At 36.3% G+C, this 26,936-nt stretch overlaps 1 protein-coding gene across 2 annotated transcripts in view; it reads left to right on the top strand.

Annotated features, from left to right (window-relative positions):
• Window positions 1-24,797, top strand: part of PIK3C3 (phosphatidylinositol 3-kinase catalytic subunit type 3) — a 70,801-nt gene extending 46,004 nt beyond the window's left edge. For both annotated transcript variants that reach the window (XM_084305020.1, XM_084305019.1), the window contains 4 exons: window positions 4,291-4,459; window positions 8,263-8,353; window positions 20,754-20,879; window positions 23,900-24,797. In XM_084305020.1, coding sequence (XP_084161146.1) covers window positions 4,291-4,459; window positions 8,263-8,353; window positions 20,754-20,879; window positions 23,900-23,914 — 401 coding nt within the window. In that variant the 3' untranslated portion in view covers window positions 23,915-24,797. The remainder of the gene's footprint in view (window positions 1-4,290; window positions 4,460-8,262; window positions 8,354-20,753; window positions 20,880-23,899) is intronic.
• Window positions 24,798-26,936: the final 2,139 nt, after the last annotated feature.

The raw sequence follows: 26,936 nt of genomic DNA, 5'->3' as shown, positions 1-26,936 counted from the left end.
ATCCTCCAGGAGCAAACTACTCCAGCATGGGCAGCAGCTGCCCAGCCCCCCTGCTCCTGCATGGGTTCCTCTCCACGGGCTGCAGAGTGGAGATCTGCTCCATGGGACCCATGGGCTGCAGGAGGACAGCCTGCTCCACCAGAGGCCTTTCCACAGGCCGCAGGGCAACTGCTGCTGCGTGCCTGGAGCACCTCTCCCCCTCCTTCTTGGTGTCTTCTTGACCTTGGCGCCTGTAAGGCTGTTTCTCACTTCTCTCACTCAACCAGCTGCTGTGTGGCGCAGCCTTTTTTTCCCCTGTCTTAAATATGCTCTCAAAGAGGCAAACAACATCACTTACTGGCTCAGCTCTGGCCAACAGTAGGGCCCTTACCTAACATGGGGCAGCTTCTAGATCCTTCTCACAGAAGCCACACCTATGTCCCCTGCTACCAAAACCTTGCCATGCAAACCAACTACAGTGATATTTTGTTTGAAGCTCGCACAAAGCTGCTGTTCCAGATTATGTACAGCTGGAGAGTTCAAGTTCCTGTTTTTGTCCTTCTCTTCCTGCTGCTATTTATTATTTTAGCAGGTTTTGGTTAAATCTGCACTCTTTGTTTTGGTTTCTGATTTATTTTTTGTTGCATCTTTACCTGATATGTTCTTTGCTGTCTGTATAATACAAGGAAGTAGCATCTCCCACACACTATATTTTCATAACATGTTTTTGTATAGGTCACCTTTATGAGATATAACAAGTGACATTTTCAGTAGAGTGCCATAGGAAAAAACACTATCCTCAACATCATCAACTTGGGATTAAAAAATGCTAAAAATATCCAAGAATGCAGCTGAGCTATCTCAATCATTAATCATCTTGAAAGTGAGATGCTGGTTGTCATGCCCTGATACAAATTTTGCTTTAGATGATCACTTGAGATACTTGCAACCTTTTATCTTAGTATTAAAAAAATCAAGTCATTAAAAGTATCTTGATAAGTTTATTATTTATTAACATTAATAATGTAAGTTCCACCTAATTTTCAATATTATATTATACTACCAATTTAATTTGTTCAAAATGAGATTGTTCTTCATTTGTTCCAATTTTAGTTATGTCCTCAAGGACAGCATAAGTCAAGTTTCTTTGTAGAAAGCCCTGAAACAGCAGTGTTCCCTCCAGCTGGCTGGTCAGTCTTTTCTTGAGCATAGTAGCAGCTTCAGGCTAATATCAAGGGAGCATTCTGTCTTTATTTTGTAATTTGGTATGATGATTTAATTGATCTTGAACTTTCCAAATGAAAATGAATAGTGTCTGTGTTTAGTACATGCATTTGAAAAGTATTAAATATATTTACTGTATTCAAGTTAAAGCGTTTGACATATGTTTTGAGTCAGCCTAAAAATCCGCTAAATTTTGAGTATAGCTAGGGAAGCTGTAATGTTAAATGAGGATGGTCCCACCTTATAGTTTGCTTACTCGTTTTTAGGACTGAGATATAAAAAAGTATTTGATAACTAATGTATGTTTATGTATATCACTCAAGTATTATTGTTCTAGAATGATTTAGATACATTTTAGTTACCAGGCTACATTATTAATTATTCTTTATCTCTAGAGCAAACTAGAAAAAAATACTGCCACGAAAGTTATTGTTTTATTCAAATGTTCTCCTTTGATTCATGATGACAGGTTTGAATAAGTTACAGACCCCTCCCCAAACTTTGTAATTAAACACCTTTTATCATCTAATTTGTCTGTATATATCAATATCTACTTCAAAATACTTAGTTTACAAAAGTGAACTCTAAGAGTAACCAGCAACAGCTTGAAAAAAAATTACTGAAGGAAATACTTTAGCACAATTAGATATGCAACAAGTAATGATTGCATTTATCAACTAGTGAATAATTAGTCTGCTTATTAAGCATCCTTGTGATCTCTCTTAGAAAATTGACTGTGATGGAGTTTGTTTCTTGGCTTGAAGAGTGCTTATGACAGATTTCAAGCAAGCTTCTCCAATGAAAGAACATCTATTATTCAATGAAATGGACAGAGAGATGACTAATTGAAAAATACTACGTTCCAATTTTTTTTCCAAGAGTGATGAGTGTCTAAACTTATGAAAATATTAAAATGAATATAGACAGTGCAAGTTAAAACATCCGAAGGGAAACAAATCTCTGTTTATAATGCAGTTCAGTTCCATAATGATGAAGCAAGACTTGGTATGTTCTGTGGTATCTGGGAATAGATAGGTCATGATAATCATTTTCTAGTTATTATTTAGAAGTTTCTCAATTTTTTTATATCCACATTTAATTTTATCCATGTCATTTTCTTCTATGAATTAGTCATCTAAAAATAAATTTATTAATGTTACTGCAGAGCTCTGCTTTGGATGCAAAATTCAACTTACCTCACATTTCAAATGCACATCACTTGTTTGCACTTATTTCCTAATCCTTCTTAATGTGGTCTTCAGGAACGTGTTTCCTTTGTCTAAAGGCAATCACTTGCCTTCAGACAGCAGAAGTAGGGAAGTGAATGTCCCCTTGTACACAGCACTGGTAAGACTGCACCTTGAATATTATGTTCAGTTTTGGGCCCCCCACTAGAAGAAGGATATTGAATGGCTCAAGTGTATGCAGAGAAGGGCAGTGAAGCTGCTGAAGGGACGAGAAAACAAGATAGGGGAGTGACTGAGGGAATTGGGGTTGTTTAGTTTAGAGAGCAGGAGGTGTAGGGAAGATCTCCTCACTCTCTGCAACCTACCTGAAAGGAGGTTGCATCAATGGGGGTGTCTTTTCCTCAGTTGGCAAGTGATAAGATATGAGGAAACAGTAACAGGTTGAGCCAGGGGAGAGACATCAGGAAGAATTTCTGTAATGGAGAGGGTGGCCAAGAATTGGAACAGGTTGCCCATGCAAGTGGTGGAGTTCCCGTCCCTGGAGATAAATATTTAAGATACGGTCATGATAGTAAGGGACATGGTTAAGTGATGGGACTCAGTAGGGTCAGACTGACGGTTGGATACAATGATTTAGAAGGTCTTCTCCAAGCTAGGTGGTTCTATGAAATTTCATTTATGTACCTTCTATATGCACATTTGGACACTGGCAGAACTGAATTCTTTTTTTAATTCAGCTTTATTATTGTTTAAATTCTGCAGTTCAAAAGCTTAGTATCAAACTGAAAATTTGATTGCAAAACACATTCACAAACACCTTTTTTTCTCTGTATGGTCAATATTTTCAATTTAGTAAGTCAAGAATATTCCTAAAAACTGGCTTCGTAGGGTTTGTGAATTGAACCACTTAGGCTTTTGACGACTGTTTCTGTTTGCATGTTCATATAATACTTAATCTTTATCGTATGAATATATTGTAGTGTTTTGTTTTGTTTTGTTTTTTGGAAATTGCTGTTTCAATTTTTTATTTTGCTCCATGTTGCATCTCACGTAAGATTTGGCACTAGTAAAAAGGAACACAGTGAACATGTTCCAACAAAGTATGGACAATCTTGCAAATACACAAACTCTTTATAGGAACAAAAGTTGCCTTGTGCATTTGAAATGAGATGTATGTAAGTTTTTGTCAAGTTAATGACAGGAACATTACAAACATAGTTGCGCTGAGAAGGGAAAAGTAGAGATCAAGTGGTGTAACTCATGCATTTTTGTACAAATGGAGTATGTTGAGACATTGCATTCAAAATACAATTGAAATACATGTTTCTAGAAATATTTCAGAGGTGTTAAATTTTGTATGTACTCGGACAACTCTTAAAAGGATTTTAAGATCATGATTCTTATTTTCCCTTTGGTTAATATAATGTATTACTAAAATAACTTATTGTATACTGGGGCAGCCAAATGGGATACTAGGAAAAAAAGCAATATGTGCATTAACACTTTGATTTGTTAAGAAGTTCTTAAGAAGGAGCAAAGAAGTAGTAGTATCTATAACATGACTATGCACTTAATGTCTATTTGATGTCTACTTATTTTGAACATTGGTTCAGTCTTTATGAATATATTCCATATGTTTAAAAAGCAAGCAAAATCCTTACCTTATTTGTTAGTACTCTTGAGTGAATTTGAGATCAGCTTTATTTAAGTCTATAATTTCAAGTTGATATCTGAAAACGTGAATTATAGTTATAAGCCTCATAGAAAATAGTGAATAGTATTTCTTGAGAGCAATTTAGCATCTTCAGGAAACTGTACTTAAATATTTATTTTTTTTTTTGAGTATTTTTGCAATTTGATATGTGAAATACTGAGGTAAATGTTTGCCTTTCATCTGTAGGTAAACTGTTTCACATTGACTTTGGTTACATTCTGGGTCGGGACCCTAAGCCTCTACCTCCCCCAATGAAGCTGAATAAGGAGATGGTGGAAGGTATGGGAGGCACACAGAGTGAGCAGTACCAGGAGTTCCGTAAGCAGTGCTACACAGCTTTTCTCCATCTCCGCAGGTAACAAAACTATTTGGATAAGTTAATAGAGCCTCAGTAAAATAGAATATTGAATATATCAGGGAAGATATTCCTGTTAAAAATTCAAAACTTGTGTATATGTTCAGAATTCAAACGAGTTTGTACAAAACAAAGGAAGGAAACCATTAAAACACTGGTATAATGCGGAGCTTGAATATAATTGCCTTTTAAGTTAAGGTCCTCAGCTTTACTTGTTTAATAACATATCTTTTTCGTAAGTTCTGTGGGGGTATTAAATTGTTTTTTTGGACGTGTTTTTGCCCTTAAGCAAGTTCTCTGATTACTGGTGATCAAGTAAACTGGTATCCTTTTAACCCTAAATCATTATTAATTTGCTGCTTTACCCTCCTCCAATTTAGACGAGTGATGATCAAAATCAAATTCTTTGCCTTGAAGATGGTATATATAAGCTTAGTTGGATGCACGTCCCACAGAACAAATACTAGCTGCTGCGTGTGGTCGTCAAGTATGTTAGCAGCTTTTGTAGATAGACAGAACAATGGCAGCTAAAGCCTCTTTAGATTTCTGTTTATGGAGGAATTGATCACACCTTCAGATTTTGAAGCAGTTTCATTCCTTTGCAGTGACCATATAATTTTCCATCAGCTTTCTGAGCTGTGTAGCTCATCTTTCTGTTTGAACATAGAATGCATGTAAGCACTCTTGGTGTGTACTGTGACTGATTTAGTACATTTTCCCCGGAGATGAAAGAACGTCATTTTAGATCAGACGATGTAAACCTTCAAATATATGAAATAAAACAGAAATATTAAAAGAATGTGAAAATACCTATATGAAAAGTACATAGCCAATGATATTAAATGATAACAGAAAAAGTCACAGGTGGTTTCTCCCTTGTTAAAAGAAGAAAAAGAATATGGCATTGTTTTATAGACTTACTAAAAGCATTTCAGTAGAATGAAAAAGCAATAGCATGTTAGTGGCAAAGATTGTTTGACTTCAGAGAAGTCTAATAGGAAGGCCAATATATATTCAGTGTTCTGAATTTTTCTCAAAACTTCACAAATCAGAAATACAGTATTATGAAAGTAATACTTTCTTTGTTTTTTAAACTTAGTTTTTTTCAGTGAACAGGTCTGTTATGTCAGTGAAGGATTATCCATTGCATTAACTAGTTTACGTAATGTTTTGCTACAGAGGTGATATTCAAGTGTGGAGTGCAGCAGTCATTTTGGTATAAAACTGAACTGTAAATCAAGATAACTTCATTTTAATTCTGGGACTATAGTTGTAATTATGTCTCCAATATTTGTTCAGGTTTATAGGAAAACATTTTTAAATGGTTTTGGATCTCTCTTTAAGGCATAGGATAGCAGAGGAGGCATAGGATAATACTGGTATTACAATAACTATTACTTTAAGCAGCTAAAATTAAAAATGATCAAGATTACTTGTTTATTGAGTCAGGAAAAAAAAAAAAAGGAGGAATGTCTTAGCTCTAACGGTTCTGCACATTGATGCCAACCTGTTCACAGATACTTCTGGCTAAGTACAGTGAAATCATAACTTCTAATTGCTAAATCGAAATGCAAATTCCCTATTCGTTATCTCTATCAGTTCCTGTTTTGTTCTTCATTTCCCTGGGGTATAGACAGTGTTCTGCATGTTTCAAATGCTGAATCTGCCTTTCAGGGTTCCTGGTAGAATACTGTTGCAAAGCAAAAACAAAAACAATTTCCAACTTATAAGTGGAAAAAGTTTGTTCATAGTTTTAGATGAAAGAAATTTTGCATATGATCATTGCTGAGGGACTTTTGTGGTTGGTGTGTTGTTTTTGTTTTTTCCCCTGGGGAGAGATGACTTTCCACTTTTTTGAACACCGCTGATCAGTTGTATGTGTTTGTCAGCAGTGCTGTAATGAAGGAGCAGCCCACGTGTGCTGAATGTGCTGCAGGGCAGGTTGTAGCTGTATCCTCATTTGTGGCATAGCAGCATTTTACACATTTTTTATACATGTTGAGCTTACTTAAAAACGCTCAAGTCCTATTGTGTGTCAGCTTTCCCTCCCTTTTGAATTCCCAGTTTACAACTCTTCAGCAGGATCTGTCAGAAAAGAATCTAGAATCAACACCTGAAGATATTTTTCCAACAAAATGTCTAATGTTAGGGTGAATTTGGGTTGTTTGTGGACCAGCTGTGAGCATCTTGACACCCTGTGTCTCAGGTGCCAGTATGCACCAGTATGCATACACCCTTGCTTCTGGCTCTTGGTTCTATTTTTTTTTGGTTCTATTTTTTTTTTTTTGCCTGTCCATGGCATACCATGCACCTGCATAAGACCTTATCGAGAGTTAGCATCAGTCTCTGCACTCTTGCCCTTTGTCTATCACACCCTGTTACACATCTTGTTCAGTCTCTGGTTTGTCCAGCCCTTCTCTTTCTGCCCAATTTCTCGCTACATAATTCAGGTTGCTTACATCTGAATGCTATTATTAGGAGCATGAAAAGTGAAGAAAGTAGTCTGTCCTTGGCAATTGCTATTGCTATCGACTGCCAGAGTTTGTAGCCAGATTTGAAACAAAATAGTAGTGTAATTTTTATCGTGCTAAAAGACATTTTCCAGATTCCAGCCCCTTGCCCTTGGGAAAGTGAAGCAGAACAGCTGAAACAAATTAGACAAAAGATTTCTGTCCAAACAGTTTAAAATAGTTGTGTTCTAAAGAGTTGGATCTTACACTGAAATGTTCTAGGTACTGCTAGTTCCTGTTACTAGGTGTCAATAGTTTTTGGTAGAATTAAGCTTTCCAAGAGAGATTTTTGTTGAGAAATATTTGTAGAGTATGGCTAAGAGTCATTTTCTGTAGTTAAAATATTTCATGCTATTATGATTGCCAATTTATATGCATTTACAAGTTTGCTAATAAATTTTACTACTAAGAATTCTTTTTCTATCATCCGAGAAGCTCCTGCGGGTCTTCGAAAAGCAGTATTTCAGATTTTGAAGCTAGTTGCTTACTTTGTCTCTAAAAGAAAACCGTCTCTCTTTTAAGGGAGTAAGGGAAGTTTCAGTTTATGTTGAACAGCTTGGAAATTATCCTTTCAAATAGCAACTTAGAGCTAATTTCCTGCAAGGGTAAAATTATGTTCTTTAAAAGATTTGCAAGTACTACCAACACCATATTAAAACTTAAAACTACTCTGTCTTTTCTCTTTAAATGGTTATAACTGACGTCTGTACTACCAAAGTTACTGCAGCTTAACTGAGCAACTGCAGACTTAGATCTGGTTGAACCACTCATAGTCAACCTGTTATGGCAAAAGCCCTCACAGCAACATGAAAAATCATTCTAATTGTGAAGACTTCATTTGTTTGAATGCTAATATATATAATATTGCTATATAACTGTCACCCAATTAATAAAGTTAACCTTTGAATCAATATCCAAGCTTATGCTTGGTCTCCTAGGAGTGGGAGAAGGCATTAAATCTTACAGTATTTGAAACTGCTTATATTTGGTGTGTCTGTGGATAAACATTGTTCTAAAATATGTGCTATTTTTATAAGATTGTTTAAAAAACAACAAAAAATCCAACATAAAAAAAAAGCATGGTCTGTGTTCAGTGTTGGCAGTTCAAGACAAGGCTTAAACTGTCATTCATATTACTGGATATCTTAAATATGTCCAAATAAAGTGGTGTGTATGCATCTCTGAAACATTACCAACTCAAGTTGATCTTATTTCTTATATGAAGTTGTTCACAAAATGTTGTCTTTTGTATATTTTACAAAGTGTATTTATCTAATATGCTCTTCTACTCAGGTATTCCAACTTGATCTTGAACTTATTTTCCCTCATGGTGGATGCCAACATTCCAGATATTGCTCTTGAACCTGACAAGACTGTAAAAAAGGTAACAGGAAAGCTTTCCTTGTCTTTAATTAACCAAAACCATCATATTATGAAATCTTCAGTCACTTCTGATGACTTGTGTGTAACCAATGACCTGAGGAGGCTTGCACTTGTTCTGTGAGGTCTAAGTGATTTCTAGAATCACTGAGGTTAAAGGTGGGAATATACATTTGAAGTTGCCTAGTATGTGTGCTCATCCATATACGCAGAATTGATCTTGATCACCCATGGAGTCCATGCCTAGTCTGCCCTAGCACTCTGTTCCAAGTGATATTTCAACATTCTGCTAAGAACGGTGATCATACTTTAATGAAAAGCTTTTGATGCGTTGAAGCAGTCAACGCTAATTGTATCATGAAAGATTGCAGGATTATAAACTAGGTGGAACAGTCACATATAGTTTTATAAAACAGTAACTGAGACTGTTTTTACTTCTTCACTAGGAAATCTTTGTTGTGAAAACAAACTAACAGGTGTCCCCTAATTCTGATTTTGTCTTGTTGCTCCAGCCTGAATCATTCTTCTCTATTTGGTGTTTCACCTACTGTTGACGTTGAAAATACCGGGTAAATGTTCCCATAAATTTCATTGCACTTACGTTTTAGGCAAATGTTGGCTTTTTTTATAACCTGATTTCTAGCGAAGGGCTATCTCTTTTAATTCCACAAAAGACTTTGTGGAGCCTGTGAATCCAATGAAAATCAGTTCAGTTCACTTCTGATTCAAGCTCTGTACTTTCTCTAAAGATCAACCTGATCTTTAGTGTTTTCAATAAGCTATGAAAGCAAAGATCCACAATTATTTAAATTAATACTTCACATTGTAATGCAATTCTCTTGAAGGTAAGTGAATTGACTCCAACGAAGCTTTTCTTTTAGCATGTAAGAATATACATCTATGTTTAGCGTTTCCTAATTTCAAATTGATATAGAAGAGCTCATATAGTCATTGTTTCATTTCTGCAAATGATGACATAGTGTGTTTTTTTTTGTCAGTTTTGTTTTGTAATCAAATTCAGTCTCCTTGTTTTCCATTGCCAATTAACATACGTTTTTCTTCTTAGTATCTTGGCATCACATTTTATCTTGGACAACACTCCTGTGAATTATACCAGGAGCAGATTTTTTTTGTAGCAAATGATAGTAGGATGTCAAATTCTCTAAAATATTTTTAAAGGGTGCTTTTACTGTAGTAATGTCTGAGTGTTTCAGATGCTTATAAAATTCGTACTTAATAGAAGTTTCCTCCCTTGTTTTGAAATATTAATTCATATAAAATATTAAATTAAGATAGAGAATTGAAAGCCAACAAGTCTTTTCTTCAGCTGAGAAGTATGTTACAGTTCACTGATATACAGTAGCTAAAATCACATTTATCTCAAGCCTGATTATAGTATATCCAATCAGAGATAATACACCTACGTGTATTGTAGAAGAAAGAAGCAAAATCTGAAGGGAAGTTCATAGGCATATGAATTAGATCAATGTACTTACCTCTATATTTCATTACTAAGTATAAATAATAGTCCCTTTTTTGATGAAAGTAGTGTATGTTTATTTGCTGTCTGGTAGGTCACTTAGGTCAGATACAACAGAGTTGTTGTCATACTGAGCTCTGGCAATGCTGCAACTTTGAGATCTGCAGTTTTTACCCTGATGAAATTTATTCTCATCTTAGAGGCTTGAAAATGTTGAGAGCTAGACCTGAGTCAGTGAGTCAAGTATTTGTTATAAGGAATGCAGATTGCTTTCACGCTTTAAAATGTTGTTTAGTTGGGGAAGAGTGAAGACCTTCAAATTTCATGCAAAATAATTATAAATGGGTAGAGATAATATACTGAGAGAACAGATTTCGCTGTCACAACTTCTGTAAATTCATTTAGAGTGTGCTTGTTCCTTAAAAAAGGAAAACAGAATAAAACAAACACAATACGGTATTATCAGAAAGATAACTGTTTGGCTTGTTCATAAATGTTTTTTTACTTCATAGTCTTCTCAATCCTTTGCCCCAAGTATAATTATTTTAATAAACTATTTTTTTGACAGGACAGCAATTTATAATCCCAAATGAGAGGTTCAGGTTTGGACCTTTTGGTTTAAGAATTGTAGAATAAATAAACTTCTGGAATTTCTGCAAAAATGATACATTATGGTGAGATCTTGAAAGAGCAGGTGAATAGAGGACTCTCTTATAAAGCAAGTGTTGTTATTATGATCTACTGGATGAAAACAACTATGTTCAAAGCAACTATGAAAATATTTTGGTTTTGGTTTATTTCTTTTTTTACTTTAAAGAAAAACATCAGGTAAACAGCTATAAAATGGCTAAGCAGCAAAATCATCTTAATTCTTTGTAGAAGAGTGAAGAGGTCACTTTTTAGATAGTCATAGAAATTTTGTTTTTAATGTTTAATGTCCATTAGCCTGTCTCAAATCAGTTCTGAGCTTTGTTAGTACCAATAAGAAAAGAGAAACAAGGTGTCTTGTACCTCTTGGGCTGAGTGGCAAGTTTGTTCAGTCATTTAACAAGATAATACTGTACCTTGTTGTAGGAAAATTGAATAAATGCCTTCAGCATCTCAATTGATTTTTTTTGTTTGCCTTTTTTTAAAGCTTTAAACAAAAAATCCATATATATTTCAACAGACTCAAATTAGCTAAAGATCCATTTTGGACTGACCCGTAAAATTAAATTACCTTTATATGAGTCAAGTCAATAGCCATTTCAGCCATGATATCACTTTCATGGGAAAGAAAGGTGGAGATGTACAAACATTTCTGTATCTAAGAAGGTATCCTTCTTATAATAGTTATGGTGGAAATTTTTTTTCTTTACTTTCCTTACTGGTGCTGTAGTATCACTCACTCTCTGTTTTGTAGAGCCTTCATTTTTTTTTTTTAGAAGGCCAGTGATCTAGTTAGGCTCTGATCTCACAGGCAGCTGAAGTCAGGTCACTGAGGAAACAGGTTGGGTTATCTTTATTCCAAATCTCTCAGATATCAGAACATTACTTAGGATGAAACTGTGAGAAAATGTATATAGTACAAAATTTAATTTTCCTTTTTAAAGAAAGGAAAGTTATTGAAGGTGGAACATTATATTTCAATATATTTTGGTGTTCAAACTGTTCAGCATTCCTTGACATTGGAATTTTTTAGTAGGTGCAGCAATCCTATTAGGAGCAGGTATAAAGTATTCTAACTATACTTCCATAGGTATCTCTTAACAGGATCAAGAAAAAAGGCACCTTGTAACATACTTAAATGAATGTATTCTGAGCAAATTCATTTACTGAGCTGTTCTTGCCTCACAGGTTTCTGTTCTCATTGAAACAGGTATGCTAGAGTACAGTCCACGGAGTTGAGGTAGTAAGGGAGATTTGGCTACTATTCTGATTTCTCAAAGGGAAAGCATTATGCTTAGGCAGTACATTGGGCTGTGTTCTGAGCAGCTTTGCAAAGAGATGTAATGTGTCATTCTTGCTTCTGAGCAAGAATTAGAGGTACTTTATGCTGCAAGAAATATCTGTCTGCTGATGGACAATATATAAAAATACTCTGACGAGTAAAACATAACATCAGAAATATTTGGTGTTCTTCTTTTCTAAACTTACAGAAAACAGCATGCCTAATTCTTTGAGTATGAATGAGTGCTTAATTTTTATTTTAATTCAAGTAGAGGAAAGAACACTACAGCCATTTTGTATGGCTTCATTTCTTGTACTTTCTTTTGTCACCTGTGGTATGTGTATGTATAACAAGACACTAACTAATGAGTTTGAAAAGGTAATTGGAAGTCTGCCATCTTTTGCCTTAATTTCAGACAAATCAGAAAACAAACCAAGATAATGGAAAAATTATGATGTAGAGTATGCCCTCTTCACTGAGGCTGTGGATGATACAAATTGTTCTTTGTTTTTTAACAGTTTCATTCTGCTATGGTAATATAAACTTCTTAGAGAAATCTGAATGAGAAGGTACGCCTAAGGAAAATGTTATTAACCTGAGGAAGAAAAAGGAAGGCAGGATCTTTAGTTGTAAGCTGTTTTTGCTGAAGAAACATCTACTTTCCAGTAACACGTTATAGCCCAAGGAGCTAACTGGAAGATCTTAAGCTGATTATAAAATTACATTCTATCAAAAAGCATGTTGTCTGGGTGTCATTTCTGTCCAATGCCTGTGAAATGTCTTTGGGAGAAATATGTATCGAGTCGAGGCAAAATTGAAATAGCAGCTTGTCATGTACAACTTTCTGTAAAATAAGTATAGATTACACCTGTTTGACATGGTTTATGGCACAGGATGGAGTAAGCAGAGTTGGGCTCTCCGTTTATATCATCTTTGAAGGTACTTTCACATTCTTCTTGTTCAGAAGTGAGCAAGCTCTACACAAACTGATTTTGCTTATTGGGGGAGAAGACTGGGTATTTTCTTCTCATTAATGTTAAATGTACCAGGAACTTCTGATGATTACAGCTGGAGTTGTGGATTTGGAACACACTACAATTTGACAGTACCTTCTTACTTGCTTTGTATAAAATCTGTGTTCAGAAATTAAACCAATGCTGACCTTAATGATGCTTTCTTACACCTAAAACTAAACTGAAAATGTGAATGTCAGTATTGGCTGGGCTGGAGGAAAGAGGAAAGCTCTTGGTTTCAAGTTTCACCATTATTCTTTGATGTATAGAAAATATTTTTTTAACCATCTCTCCACTTCCAGTGTGTATCACTAGGTAGATCATCTAGTGCCTTTAAATTGAAAGAAAGTTTTGCTTTAATGATTTAATTCCCTCAATCCAGTTTCAATCAGTATTTTTCCCAGTAAAAGAAGGGTGAAGAAGGGGATAAAAGGGGTTGCAAATCAAAGCAGAAAAGTGGTTGTCAACTATACAGGTTATCTCCAACCCATAAAACCATAGAAACCCTCTTCAGATTCTTGATGTTTTGTTTAACATGAAAACATTTGTCAATTTTTGACCAAGAAAAAGGATCAGCAAAGCTTGAAATTAGTTGTCTTTTTTTAACCTTTCATGTCCTTTTGTCCTCTCCATACTATTCATAAAGAAACCTGGTGGACTAGTGTGCTTCACCTCATGGGTCAGGATACCATCTCCTACTGCTACCCTTTGATTTAGGCTTCTCTGAGAACCCCCTTTGGCTCAAAAATGTTACAAAATGAACTTAAATTGGAAAATAGTGGAAGGTTCTCCCCTGTTTGCCTCTTGCTTTCTCTGACCTCTGAGGTAATTGCCTTTAATTTTCCACTCGTTGCTTATTCTTTTCCAGATCTCAATTTTCAGGAAAAGGACTGGGCTGAAATCTGTTTACATTGACTTGTCAGTGCATAACTGAGGATATAATGCAAATCCCCTCCGCCCCTTTTTTCTGCCACTGCTACTTGCCTTTGTATTTCTCATGCAGCTGCAATGCTAATTGACAATTGTTACTCTTTTGAAGTAATGCTATAATTTTAAACAGTGGTAACTAGAATCTTCAGTCAATTACGCAGGCAGTTTTGTGTAAGGAGGAGTTATGCCATCACTCTTCCAATGTAACAAATGCATTCAGCATTGTCGTCTCTCAACAACAAAAAAAATCTGATTTTTCTGCAGGAAAGCCAGATGGCTTGTGTCTGTCCTTCATAGCAAGTTTGACCTTTAAATTAGAAAACATCAGGGACCGGTGATTCATTGGCACACAAAGAACTCGGCAGGCATTAAAGGACAGTGTTATAATTGACTGAACTGTGTTTCAGATGCCCATTGATTAAAGAAGGTGCTGCAAAGATGCTGCAACTGTGTCATTTATAGGTGAGCTTAAAGGGATTGTAGATGGAAGGTAACTTTTTTTTGAAAGCCCTGTTCAAATTTGATAGCACCTTTGGATTTACACAGGAAAAGGTTAAATTCTCATGATTCAGTGGAGTGGGGAATTTTCTTACAGAATGGACCACTTAGAACACTTCGTGTTTTCAAATCTATGTAACCTTTAACTAGGTCTCACTACACCTGATGAGAAACAAGTGGTAGAAATGTCTGAAAACTGGGAAGAAGAGAAAGCAGGCATGCTTTAATTCTTTTGCATTAAACACATCAAAGTGCAGTAATTTTTGTTTACAGGCAGAAAAGCTGAAACAGAGAAGCAATGTGACTTAAGGTGCAGAGAAAGTTTGAGCCAGTTTGTTTCTAACGCTGAGTTAATTTATGAGGTTGTAGTAAAACGCCCTCTCTTCTTTCTCCCTCCTTCCCAGAAGTCAGTCAATGGGTAATTGAGAGTTAAGTTCACAAGTCAGTGAAGAGGAAAAGGATTCTCATTTGTTGTCTGATCTGCATTTTTAGACAGCAGTAGATATCTGTCCCTGTTTACCTAACTGAAAATAACAATGTTTTTTGAAAGGTGGAGCTAGGAAACATTTCTGAGGTTTATTAATGTCAAGAGAGTTAGTATTATTTCTCTGTAGGAGAAATAAACTCAGTTTTGCTTGGTAAGTCTGTCTGTTTCTGTATTTATATTTACTTCCTCCTCAGAGGAGGTTTATTCTTTGTAATAGTGTCACATTGACATTGAGCTCATTTTGCCTAGGCAGACGTTCATCTTTCTGTCCATTTGGGTAATGATGCTGCAGCTGCACACCCAGCTTTTCTCTTTCTAGGCTGTTGATTCTGCATGTATACTCATTTTGAAACCCAGAAAGGATGGAATAAACTTCACAGAGTGAAGTGAGAGCAAGAACACCCCAGGTTCCTGGTGCTTTATATCATGCTGTTCATTTGGTCGTAATTATTTGGCCAATATGATGAAATTCTGAACAGGAACAGTATGACCTTTGCATATTGCGTCAGCTAAAACCCATATTTTTCTGGAAGCTCAATTAGATCCTCACTAATGGGTTTATTAGCTTCCGTTTTTTGTTTTGTTCTGTTTCTTTTAAACAGAAGTCTGCACAGGCTTGTTTAGAAAGTGCAGTTTGTTCAAATCAAAGCCTGGAAAACAAAAGCTGTTGTCAGAATAGTCCTTCAAATAAAATTGTACATGCAAATAGAGCATCTGAAGAGTCTGTACAGTGAGTTGTTCGGACTGTGTTGTAATCAAGCAGCAAGGAAAGCAGGAAAGACCTTCGCTGAAATAGGTGAAACATGGTAAGGGTTAAGCCAAGAATTTAGTGCTAATTTCTGCTACATGTACATTGAATGCTGACTGTTGGAACAATCTTACGGCAAAACAGTAAAAATCATGAAAACCTCACTAAACATTACTTGTTTGGCTATCAACTATTTTATTTGAGCTTTAATAGTAGTTGATGCATATTAAGACCCAATCAAAAAGAACACTGAAGCTTCTATTCAATTTGAGTAGCTGACTTTGCAAAGAGCAATCCCATATTAAAGTGATAAAACTACACAATGACTAGCTACTTAGCTAGTTGTTGCAGTAAACAGCAGCAGTGCTGCCTAATGGTGCTGGAAGAATAAGAGTAGAGCAGCCAGCAGTCTTGGAATGGCTGACTTGCAATTAGTCTGAGAAAAATAGGGTGGAGAAAGGGCTTTCATATGTCCATGTGATATTAACTCAAAATATTTTGCTACTTTCCTCAGTAATTATGTCAATCATAGCTGCAAATGTTTGTAAAACATAGATTGGTTAACTACACCAGCAGTATTTCTGAACTGAGTTTGAGTATGGTATCTAAATCTCAAGCCTGTCACACATCCAAAAATGCAAAATAGCAAAAGGGAGAAGGACAAACCTGGAGATTTATTTGCTGGAAGAAAACAGAGGCTTGTCCATTATCTTAAACACTTCTCCTACGACTGTTAGGTGGTTAGGCTTTTGAGTATAGTCTCCTCTATGCTGTCATCTGGATTTTTATAATGTACATAGATCTGTGGACATGATGTGGAGTTTTCTCTGAAATGGGCTTCATATAACACATCATTACTGTTTTGAAAATGAGTCTTTTTAGTTTTCTGTGAAGACACATCAAGCAAAAATGAATTATGAATTTACCATCAGATAACTGTCTGTTATTCTGGTTGATATTATCTTCTTTCCATATCAGTTACCTTTGCAATTTCCCTTTTAGTGAGTTGTCACATGAAGTGTAAGTATACCTAACGTTTAATTTTCTTTGAAATTTCATATATTTGAAATGGGTGTTTGGGTGTGCAGGATTATGTGGTGAGAATTATCAGTATTTTGCATGAAATAGTTTAATTCCTGCTGTAGTCTGATCTCTCATGATGTTCTACTTCCCAGTAACAACGCTTGTGCTGTGGTACTACTTTTAATCTTTTAATTATTCCAGAAGGTAGCTGGTGGGATTCTAGTTTGTTTGCTTTGATCAGGTTGCATCATTATAAGATCCTGGGTTTTCTGCTATGCATGGATAAAGTGACTACTTGATTTTCTTTTTTTGGGAGAGTGGGGCAGCATTAATTCTAATTTTAATTCCATTTCTAATGAAATTAAGAATGCTTTCTAATGAAGCACAGGTATTTCTGCAGCAAAAGGGTACTCAGAACTGATGACTGTTTGGTTACCACCCCACGTGCACTAAATGTTAACACCTTTCCATTTGTTTAAACTTTTCTAGAAAGCATAATAATATAAAAGCATAATTATATAGCTGCAAATTGTGACCTGTTTAAAATATGTAAATGCAGTTTTAGACAATAATAAAAGTGCTGTGTGAGTTTATCTTTACACAGAAAAGGAAGACCTTTCATTTAATGCTTTAATCTGCAGTCTCTGCAGATACTGAAAAATTCTCTGCAGAGTGGCAGTTAAAGGCTGTGTGAAGACTTTTGATATTTCAGTATCAGTTACCAAACCCTACCAACCAAACATCCTATTTCCGTTACTATATTGTTTGCTACCTGTGCTTGACCTCTAATTTGGGGAAGGTGCAGAGGCTGCTAAGTATCCAGTTCCTCCTCTTGTACTGCTTTTCACTTGAGTTTGCTTCACCAGCAAACTTATCATAGGTGAGAAGCCTGTGATTTTTCATGGGATGATTGGTATTTATTCATGGTTACATTGTAGAACTTTTTCCTTTTTTTTTTTTTTTCGCTTGTTACTTTGCAAAGTTTCCCTCTTCTTCCATGTGACTGCAGGAAGTGATTGTCAATTTAACTGAACAACAATAAAATTCCTAGTCACGTAAATTCATATACTATGCACTTCTTTTATTTTACCCTGTATTTAGTACGAAATTATCCACTGTGCAGGTGGATAGATAGTGGGCAATTTGAAACCTTTAGGCTGAATGTCAGTATTTGCATGGGTTCTGTCATTCTTTATACAGCCTTTTCACCCTTAAATGTTCAAGGTTACTGTTGAGACGTGTTTAAAGGAATGTGTTTAAAGTTATCGTGTGCATACAGTATGGGGTTTAAAACTTTCCTTTCTGGAAACAAAAGCTTAACTAGATTCATCAAGTATATTTCTTTCCTCTTTTTGACTAATGCTAATAGCAAGTTAACAAGACTAATATAATTCAATTGCCAAAACAAGAACTCCAGGTAAATAATTCAGGTGGCATGTTTTTGATGCATTCATGGTGACCGTTTTCTTTTAAATGTGTAGAATGATAAATTTTGTTCTTAAATGTGTAGAATGAGATAATTGTATAACTCATCATAACTTGACCCCCAAATTCCCTTCTACCACCATGCAGAAATCTCTTGCTAATTTCACCTCCTCTGTGAGAAGCCACTGTCTTTCACAATATATGGTTTAGTTTGGAGCTGAGAGATTTCAGATAACAATTACTATTGGTTTTGTTACAAGAACCATAAGTCAGTATATATTAATCTTGTTGCTGCTGTTACAGCTCAAGAGGTAATTTGTCATCTTGCCATGTTTCTTCTCAGCTAAGTTGCAGCAGTCATTTTTAATTGCAGTGCTGAAAAACTTCCAGGCAAAGATCTAGTGCTCAGCAGCATTTGATCCTGCTGTTAATTGCAATCTGATTTTAGGGTCTAGCTGTGGCTAAATTTCTTTCCACATATATCAGTATGCCAGTCTGTTCTTGGGGAAGGTGGGAAGTAGTTTAATCCTAAATCCCATAGAGTAAAGCAGCATTTTAACATCAGTAGCTGCAGTTCTGTGAACGGATTAGAAAACAGTTGAAGTGCTCCATTACTAGAGTTTTAAGAGTGTTAGGGTTTTTTTTGTTTTTTAAACTGCAGTTAGAAATTTTGTTAAAATCTCATTGCATCACTTTTTCTACAAGCATTTAAAAAGGTGTGACAGATATCTGTGGACTCATTTGGGGAGGTATTTGAGCTTGTGTATAATTGCAGGCATGTGAGTAGTCCAAGTTCAGTTGGATTCTTCTGCATGTTTTATTGACTGTCAAACTTCTAACATATGTGGGAGATAACAAACCTTTTATTATGTTTGTTATGAAAATGAAAGTTGTATAAAATTAGCCTGAAATACCCTTTTAATTTCCTCCCTGTGATCTGCTTCCTTGGGAGTTTGAACATTTTTCAGCTTAATCTAGGCTTTCATACTGATGAAACTTTGAAGTTGCAGAAAAACTCAATTTGTAGCAGTATGTTTGAAGTAAGTTTAGAGTTACAACTGTATTTTGAGTGAAGTGGTGTTGTCTTTCTGTACCTGGCAGGCTAACTTAGGCTTTTATGGTGGCACTGAAGGGCACTCCCCTGCAATACCTCACCTTTGGAAAGGATGCAGAGTAATAATTAACTGATATCTCAGAATTTTTCTTATCATAAAGAGGGCGGTTGTCTATGTGGTATCCTTAATGTTGAAAAAGAATGCAAAAGGAGAAGAGAAGGTGGTATTATCACTCTAATGTCTTTATTAAGAACATTGCTGAAATAATTTGGTATTTCTTTTCAATGTGTAAAGGTAAATGAATGGAAAATATTCAGGAGAGATGTTATTCTGTCTCATAATCTGTTTCTTCAGTCTTAGCCAGGATAAGGTTAAGAAGCAACTTAAATCATTTGATATTTGCCTACGTGAAATATATTTGTGATAGACAGCTCTTTAATGTAAAAAAAAAAATTAATGAGCTCAACTGTTTGAGATGGAAATTGGACAAGTTCAGATAGGAAATAAACCACAATTTTTAAACAAGGCAATTAATCATTGAAACAACCTACCTAGGATGTGATTCATTCCCTCTCACTGTAGAGACTCTGTAAAAGAGATTGTCACAAATAAACTGGAAATTATCAAACAATTTTTGCATCAAGTCTATACTATTTTACCTAGCTCATTATGCAAGAGACTGAGTAGATGGATACGACAGTCTCTAGAAGAGCTCACATCCCTTGAAATTTACCATTATGAACATAAAGGAAGTGATTAGATGGCTGCAACTATCTTCTGCAAGTGTTGGAAATTTGCTGAGGAATTTTTATATTGTGACCAGTGCTACTTTGCAAAAAGAATGCTGGGATCATAGCATCCTTAATTTTATTTAGGGAAATCAGGACTTGCTAGGAGTTCTTAAACAGCACAAAAGGCTTTCCAAATTGACCTCCCATAGGTAACATTGTTACGCAAGAGATTTGTTTTTCCTGGAAAAAATCTGAACACTCACCATTCCTGTTTGCAAGTCTTGCTTTACAGACATCACCTCATAAAACTTAGAAAATCATGATGTCTTGATATTTTTTATCATTTTACTGAATCTGTGCATCAAATTACATGAACTCACCCAAAATGCTTACTTAAGCATCTGCCTTTTATGTGTTCTGAGCAAAAAGGCATGTCTGCAAAACTAACTTGGCTCCCAAAAAGCAAAATGTTATTTCTTTTTCTGAAACTGCTGAAGCTCTTGCCAGTTCTATGTATGGAGGTTCTGAATATTAAAAGAAAAGTTTGTAGTAATGGTTCTTATGAGATGTTGCCATCTGGAGCAGTCCTGAACAATTGCCATGGAATTAGCTGGAATTCACAAAAAGGCATCCACTGTACCTTTGTAAATATTCATGGGTCAGGGCATTACCAAGGCTGTAATAGAGGAATATAGATCTTGGTATTCTATTCTTAATTACACTGCTTTAATTCTTAGGGAAATTGTAAGTACCAAGCAAGATATGTTATTGGTACAATAATGATAATAGTTAAAATATGTTGTCAAATAAAAAAACAGTGTAGGGGGTAGCAGTGTCTCCAACTGACTGTTCATGGAGGGGAGTTGGGAGGGGTTTCTCACTTATTTAAACACTCATTTTTATGAAAAAGTTAATCAGACATTTTAAATGAAAGTTGTTAATATCCAGTAATCTGCTGTAAAATACATATGAAGTAAAATACAGATTCTTTACTAAATTTTGACAGCTTAAATCATGTCTGCTACTGGGTAAGTCTGATTGAAATCACATTTGTCATCTTTTCTGTCTCCCCAACTCATTCCAGGTGCAGGACAAGTTCCGTTTGGACCTGTCTGATGAAGAAGCTGTCCATTATATGCAGAGTCTAATTGATGAAAGTGTCCATGCCCTTTTTGCAGCTGTGGTGGAACAGATACATAAGTTTGCACAGGTGAGAGAGCTTCTCAGTTGGTAGTCTTACTGAAAACTGAGTAAGGTGAGAGGTCCAGAGTGGTAAGTTCAAGACAGGAGCTCATTGTTAATGATGTCGTAGTTCATACAAGTTAAGTGTTCTTGCTGCCAGGACTGGAGTGCAAGCTTGCAGTGGTACTAGGAAATTCTTATAAACTTCTTGGCAAACATGCCAATTGGAGTGTAACTCATCATCTTACCAGGGGTAAGAACTGCAAATTGGAAGGATGGGGTTCCATGAGAGGAGGAAAAAAAATCTTACATTGAAAGTTGTTATTCAAATTTCATTTTTGAATTTATAATGCTTCTTCCTCAAAGCTCTCTGGCTAGTTTATATTTAGCAGGCGTTTAAGGTAGTATGCTATTTGCCTTAAGTATTAGGCTCCTGACAAGAAATAGAATTGAAAAAATTCATTCAAAACTGATCAAAATCTGATAAAAACACTTCTCGGTTTCTATGGCTATCTGTTTTGTTGAAGGTTTTCCAACTAATCTATTCTTTCCTGCAAATCAAATTTTTATTTTTAATAACTTCACTACAGTGCAGGTTAAAAAGTAAAAACATCTTTTCTGTCTGCATATGTGTTTAACAAGGGTGATCTTTTGCACAGTGTGGGAGAAAAAAAGAGTAATTACACAAAAGTATTGCGAAAATTGTTATTCCTCATGGATTACTTCGGTCATAGGATGTAGGATGGTAATTTCATAAGACAAAGTGAAAAAGTCTAGCATCTACCTCACGTTTTTCAGAATAAACAAGACCATTACAAAGATGTAATCTTTTTAAAAGATTAAAATTAAGTGACTCCAGTATGTGCCTAGACCTTGCTTTTATCACATACCGACAGTTTATTTAAGACATCTTTTTACTTCATTGGTTTTAGGTGACTGGCAGTCTGTCCCAGATAATTGTTAATGTATTTCTGAAGCTGTATTAGTAAGTCAAAGTTTATGGATTTGATTTAGGTGACCTTTCCTTTCTCCATTCAGAAGTATACTTGCTTGACCTTTCTTCAACACTTAAGATTGCTTTTAAAATTGCAAGACAGATTTGTTCAGGATATGTAAAGTAACTAAGAATTTGAACCCAAGAATTTTAGATCCAAGGAAGCCTGGTTTAAGTAACAAGCTGTTTTTCATGAGGTTGTGAACTCTATGTGCTGCTGAAGAGTTGACACTTCTGTCCTTTAAGGTGTCCTTTTTCTCTCCTGGGATCACAAGAAATTGCACATTAAAATGTGAACAACAATGTGTTATATTAAATGCTTAAGGCATTTTTAACCTCTTGCAATGTAGGATTCTTGTTTCAGAGTTCTGATTTCTGCCTTCATTCATATTCTGTAAACAGCTACAGTTGCAAGCTTCCCCCTGCAAGAATATTGGGTAGTATCAGCATGAGGAGGACATGAAATTAAGTCATAAATGAATTGGCAGTTGACGTGTATTAAGATTCTGAAATGTGTTCGTGTATTAAAAAAAAAAATCACCAAAAATCCATCAAAGTTAAATGTAATAAGTCTATTATCTTTATACTACAAGTGAGGTAGGACACTTTGTAGTGATATTTAGTACTTCATTAGTCAAAATCATTGCTTTTTTTCTGAGACTGTCTTTGTTAGAAGAATTTGCTGCTGAAGTCTTCAGAGTCTTTAAATCGTTGAACAAATGAGCAATTAATGCATAATTGAATTTGCAGTAAAGCGGTCATCTTACACAATGGCCAGTTGGAGCTTTCAATTTGTTCCTGTATAATGCTGCATTGAATTACCTTGCTCTAAATAGTAATAAAAACTGTCTCAAAAAAAAAACAACCAAACAACAACAACAAAAAAAAACTATGCGGGTATAATAACACCTGCTTAAATAGCAGATTTGGACCTAAAGCCACACAATTTTTCATTTGAAATGCTCTTAAGCATGTTTTTCTTTAAATTTATCAATAGATATTTATTATCCTGCTGCCTCCAGAATAGGTCTACAGGGAATCTGTGATATCTACTGCAGTAGTTAAGAGCTTTTTAATAAGGTTAGTTATTGTAGTGACCATTGTGTGAGCATTCTGCGTCACTCCCTATGAAAGTGGAGCTCTTCAGTAAAGCACTCTTAGATTTTTTGGCATCATCTTGGTCCTGTTCTTTTGTAACAATATTATAAATTGGGTTCATGTCAAAGCTCTGCTATGAAACCTTAGTTTCTAATGTATCTGTAATTTATTGTCATACTAGATATTTTACAGGCCCTTTTATGTGCTATGTATTTGTTTCCTTCTTAATGGTTATCAACAAACTTGTCTCAAAAGTAAATAAACTTAACATTTAGAACAAGTTAATGGTGTGGTATAATACTGCTCAACTGCTCAAGATGAGAAAAAGCGCATAGTAATTTCACTTGATACTAATGAAGACTGGCTAGCCACTTCTCCCAGGAGAGTCACTTTCATTCTAGCATTATTTATTTCTGCCAAGAAGGGAAACAGTCTCAATTTGAAGTGACTAACTTCACATTTTTTCCTTGTAAATTTACAGCTTAAGTAATTTGCATTGTTAATCAGTGATTTTTGAAGAGTGAAAACTTGAGGGATGAGGGGTGTCCCACCTAAAATATAGTATTGCAATTGAGGTTGTACTAATAGGCAGTTGCTCTTTAAGGAGCAAACTCAATTTAAACTGTAAACGTAAAGAGGTTTTATGATATTCAGAAGCTGTGCTCCAAGTGCTGCTGTGGTTCCTTTCACTCATAGTAAGGCTTCTGTTTTTCTCCTTTTGGAGAAGCCTGTCTTGCATGCTGAAAATAAAACAAGTGGAAAATCTACCACCAGGACCGTGCATATTGGATGAAGCTGTTTGTCCAGTGTCAGACAGTGTTGGTTTCCAAATGGTCTGGTCTCCTGAAGGATTGTGTTCAATGGTTTTTAAACCCAGTTCAATTTACACATAACTTTTGGTCCCTGAGAATAAGCCAGGTTAAATAAATTCCGTTCTGTTTTTTCTTCCCTTGTAGTATTGGAGAAAATAAGCCCGTCACCTTCCTGTGATGGAAACAAGCCTCAGCAAATGCTCAAGAAAGAGACTTTCTCAAGCCCTTACGGACTTCACTAAGCAGTTTTGGAAGGCTAAAGCTGCAGATTTGGTAGCATGGAGAACTGAGAACTCAGGAGGCAAAGAAGCTTTTTGAGTCTCATTTCTTTAAAGGTTTAAAAATACCTGGTTTTTTTTAATTAAAAAAAAAAAAAAAAAGGAGAATGTTTATACCGTCCTTCAGGCTCACATACGATGGCATTTCTTTCTAAGGAAAATGTCAGCCTCAAAGGTTGAAGTGAGTATCTTCCCAAGCCAAAGATAACTGGAAAAGGCTGGATTTGATGGTAGATTCTTGTACCTGTTAAAATATTTTCTTATTTAAAAACGGAAATCATTGCTACACTGAATATGTGTATGTACAAAGCACAGCAGTGAGTCTACAGTTTTTCAGTACAGAAAAACATGAAACCATGTTAATCTCCTCTTCTCCCCTCCTACTAACTCTAATCCTTGAGTAAGTTTTAAACATGATTCGTGTGTTCCTTTATTTCCCACCTTGGGCAATGTTATCATTTAGAAAGGACGATCATTTCTTCCCTGCTTACAAAAATGTTTTTAAGTGCTGATAAGTTAGTCATCTGTAGGCAGTCAATTAAATCATCACTAACGGGCTCAGCAACAAGAATGCACAGTGAGGCGTTCAGTATTTCACACTTTAAATCTGAATGTTTTCTGTACAGCAATTATATATTCATGACTAATAAACTCTTTGTTGTTGCAGTCTTGAGGTATTCTGTTTTGTCTTTTTCATCTTACCTGCTGAGATGTGGCATGCTAAAGGATTATGTTCATAACTCTTGGCTTTCTGCAAGGATTTTCACTACTGTGTTTGTTTGATTCAGGAATAAGGGTACTAATAAAATGACTTCTGTGCCACATGTTGAGTGCATAATGATTCTGTTTTGAATAATCAACAGTGTAATTAGCTTTTCACGAATGTGTGGATCTTTTCAAAGAGTGCACTTACACTCCTTTTTTTGTTTGTCAGGAGGAGAGCCCTCCCAATTATGAACATAAGAAGGACTGATTTGAATCTGAATCTGGTATTTGTGAATCAAGTCTTGCACTTTACTGCTTCTGCAAACATGAGAAGTGCTTTGATGGAGGAAAATCCAGCAATGGCTGTAATAGGCCCTTAGTTATTTCAGCATATTACCCAAATTAGCTAGTTAAACACAACATTGTTTCAGCTCCTCTTCTCCATATAAGGTGCTACTTAGTAGGATCTATATTACCCTTGTTAGTTAATGTTTGTGTTAGCTGGCAAAACTGCTGCAGAGGGGGCACAGCAGTACCTCCAATCTTCAGCTGACTCCTCTTCGGAAGAGCACTAATTATCGTTGTGGGGTGTTTTTGTTTTTTAGTCTTGCTTTATCTGTCAGAAATACGGATTTCTCTACTGCTTGTATTTCCCATTGTTTCATCCTACATGCAGAACTTTTTGATATCTTCCTAAGGTATTTCTGAGAGCTTGGGATTTTCGCTACTTTTAGGGAACATTGCACAAAAAAAAAAAAAAAAAAAAAAAAAAATTAAAAAATTTGTTTTGAAGGGGCATCCTATGTGCTCATAAAACTTGTTGATTTCTGTGATGTAGCCGCACTTCATTCATCTCACCTCTTCACTTTGATCCCGTCCTTTGCACTTAATATATTGAAATTTTCCTCCAGTTCTTTTGAAGAAAACTTCAGAAGCAGATGTTTAGCAGTTGAGAGAACTTGCTCCAGGCTTAGCTCTATAGTGTTCACATGCACTGCAGTAATCATCAACCCCAAAATCAGGGACAGTATCCCATTTCTGTTATAGGAGACTTTCACAGAATAACAGAATTGTCTAGGTTGGAAGAGACCTCAGGATCATCGAGTCCAACCTCTGACCTAACACTAACAAGTCCTCCACTAAACCATATCGCTAAGCTCTACATCTAAACGTCTTTTAAAGACCTCCAGGGATGGTGACTCCACCACTTCCCTGGGCAGCCCGTTCCAATGCCTAACAACCCTCTCAGTAAAGAAGTTCTTCCTAATATCCAACCTAAAACACCCCTGACACAACTTTAGCCCGATCCCCCTTGTCATGTTGCCAGGCACGTGGGAGAACAGACCAACCCCCACCTCTCTCAGCCTCCTTTAAAGTACTAATAAAAGAACGATAAGGTTGCCCCTGAGCTTCCTCTTCTCTAGGCTGAACAATCCCAGCTCCCTCAGCCGCTCCTCATAAGACTTGTTCTTCAGACCCCTTGCCAGCTTCGCTGCCCTTCTCTGGACTCTCTCGGGCACCTCGATGTCCTTCTTGTAGTGAGGGGCCCAAAACTGAACACACTACTCGAGGTGTGGCCTCACCAGAGCCGAGTACAGGGGGATGATCACCTCTCTAGCCCTGCTGGCCACACTGCTTCCGATACAAGCCAGGATGCTGTTGGCCTTCTTGGCCACCTGAGCACACTGCTGGCTCATATTCAGCCGACTATCCACCAATACTCCCAGGTCCTTCTCTGCCTGGCAGCTTTCCAACCACTCATCTCCCAGACTGTAGCTCTGCTTGGGGTTCTTGCGCCCCAGGTGCAGGACCTGGCACTTGGCCTTGTTGTGCTTTATACAGTTGCCCTCAGCCCATTGCTCCAGTCTATCCAGATCCTCCTGCAGAGCCTTCCTGCGCTCGAGCAGATCGACACACACGCACCTAACTTGGTGTCATCTGCAAACTTACTGAGGGTGCACTCACTCCCCTCACCCAGATCATCGATAAAGATATTACAGAGAACCAGCCCCAGCACCGAGCCCTGGGGGACGCCACTAGTGACTGGCCTCCAACTGGACTTGGCTCCATTCACCACGACTCTTTGGGCCCGGCTATCCAGCCAGTTTCTAACCCAACGAAGCGTGCGCCAGTCCAAGCCAAGAGCAGCCAGTTTCTTGAGGAGAATGCTGTGGGAAACAGTGTCAAAAGCCTTGCTG

Source organism: Netta rufina, assembly GCF_964035555.1.
Source record: "Netta rufina genome assembly, chromosome: Z".
Taxonomy (NCBI): Eukaryota; Metazoa; Chordata; class Aves; order Anseriformes; family Anatidae; genus Netta; species Netta rufina.
This window is presented reverse-complemented; position numbering and strand designations above follow the sequence as displayed.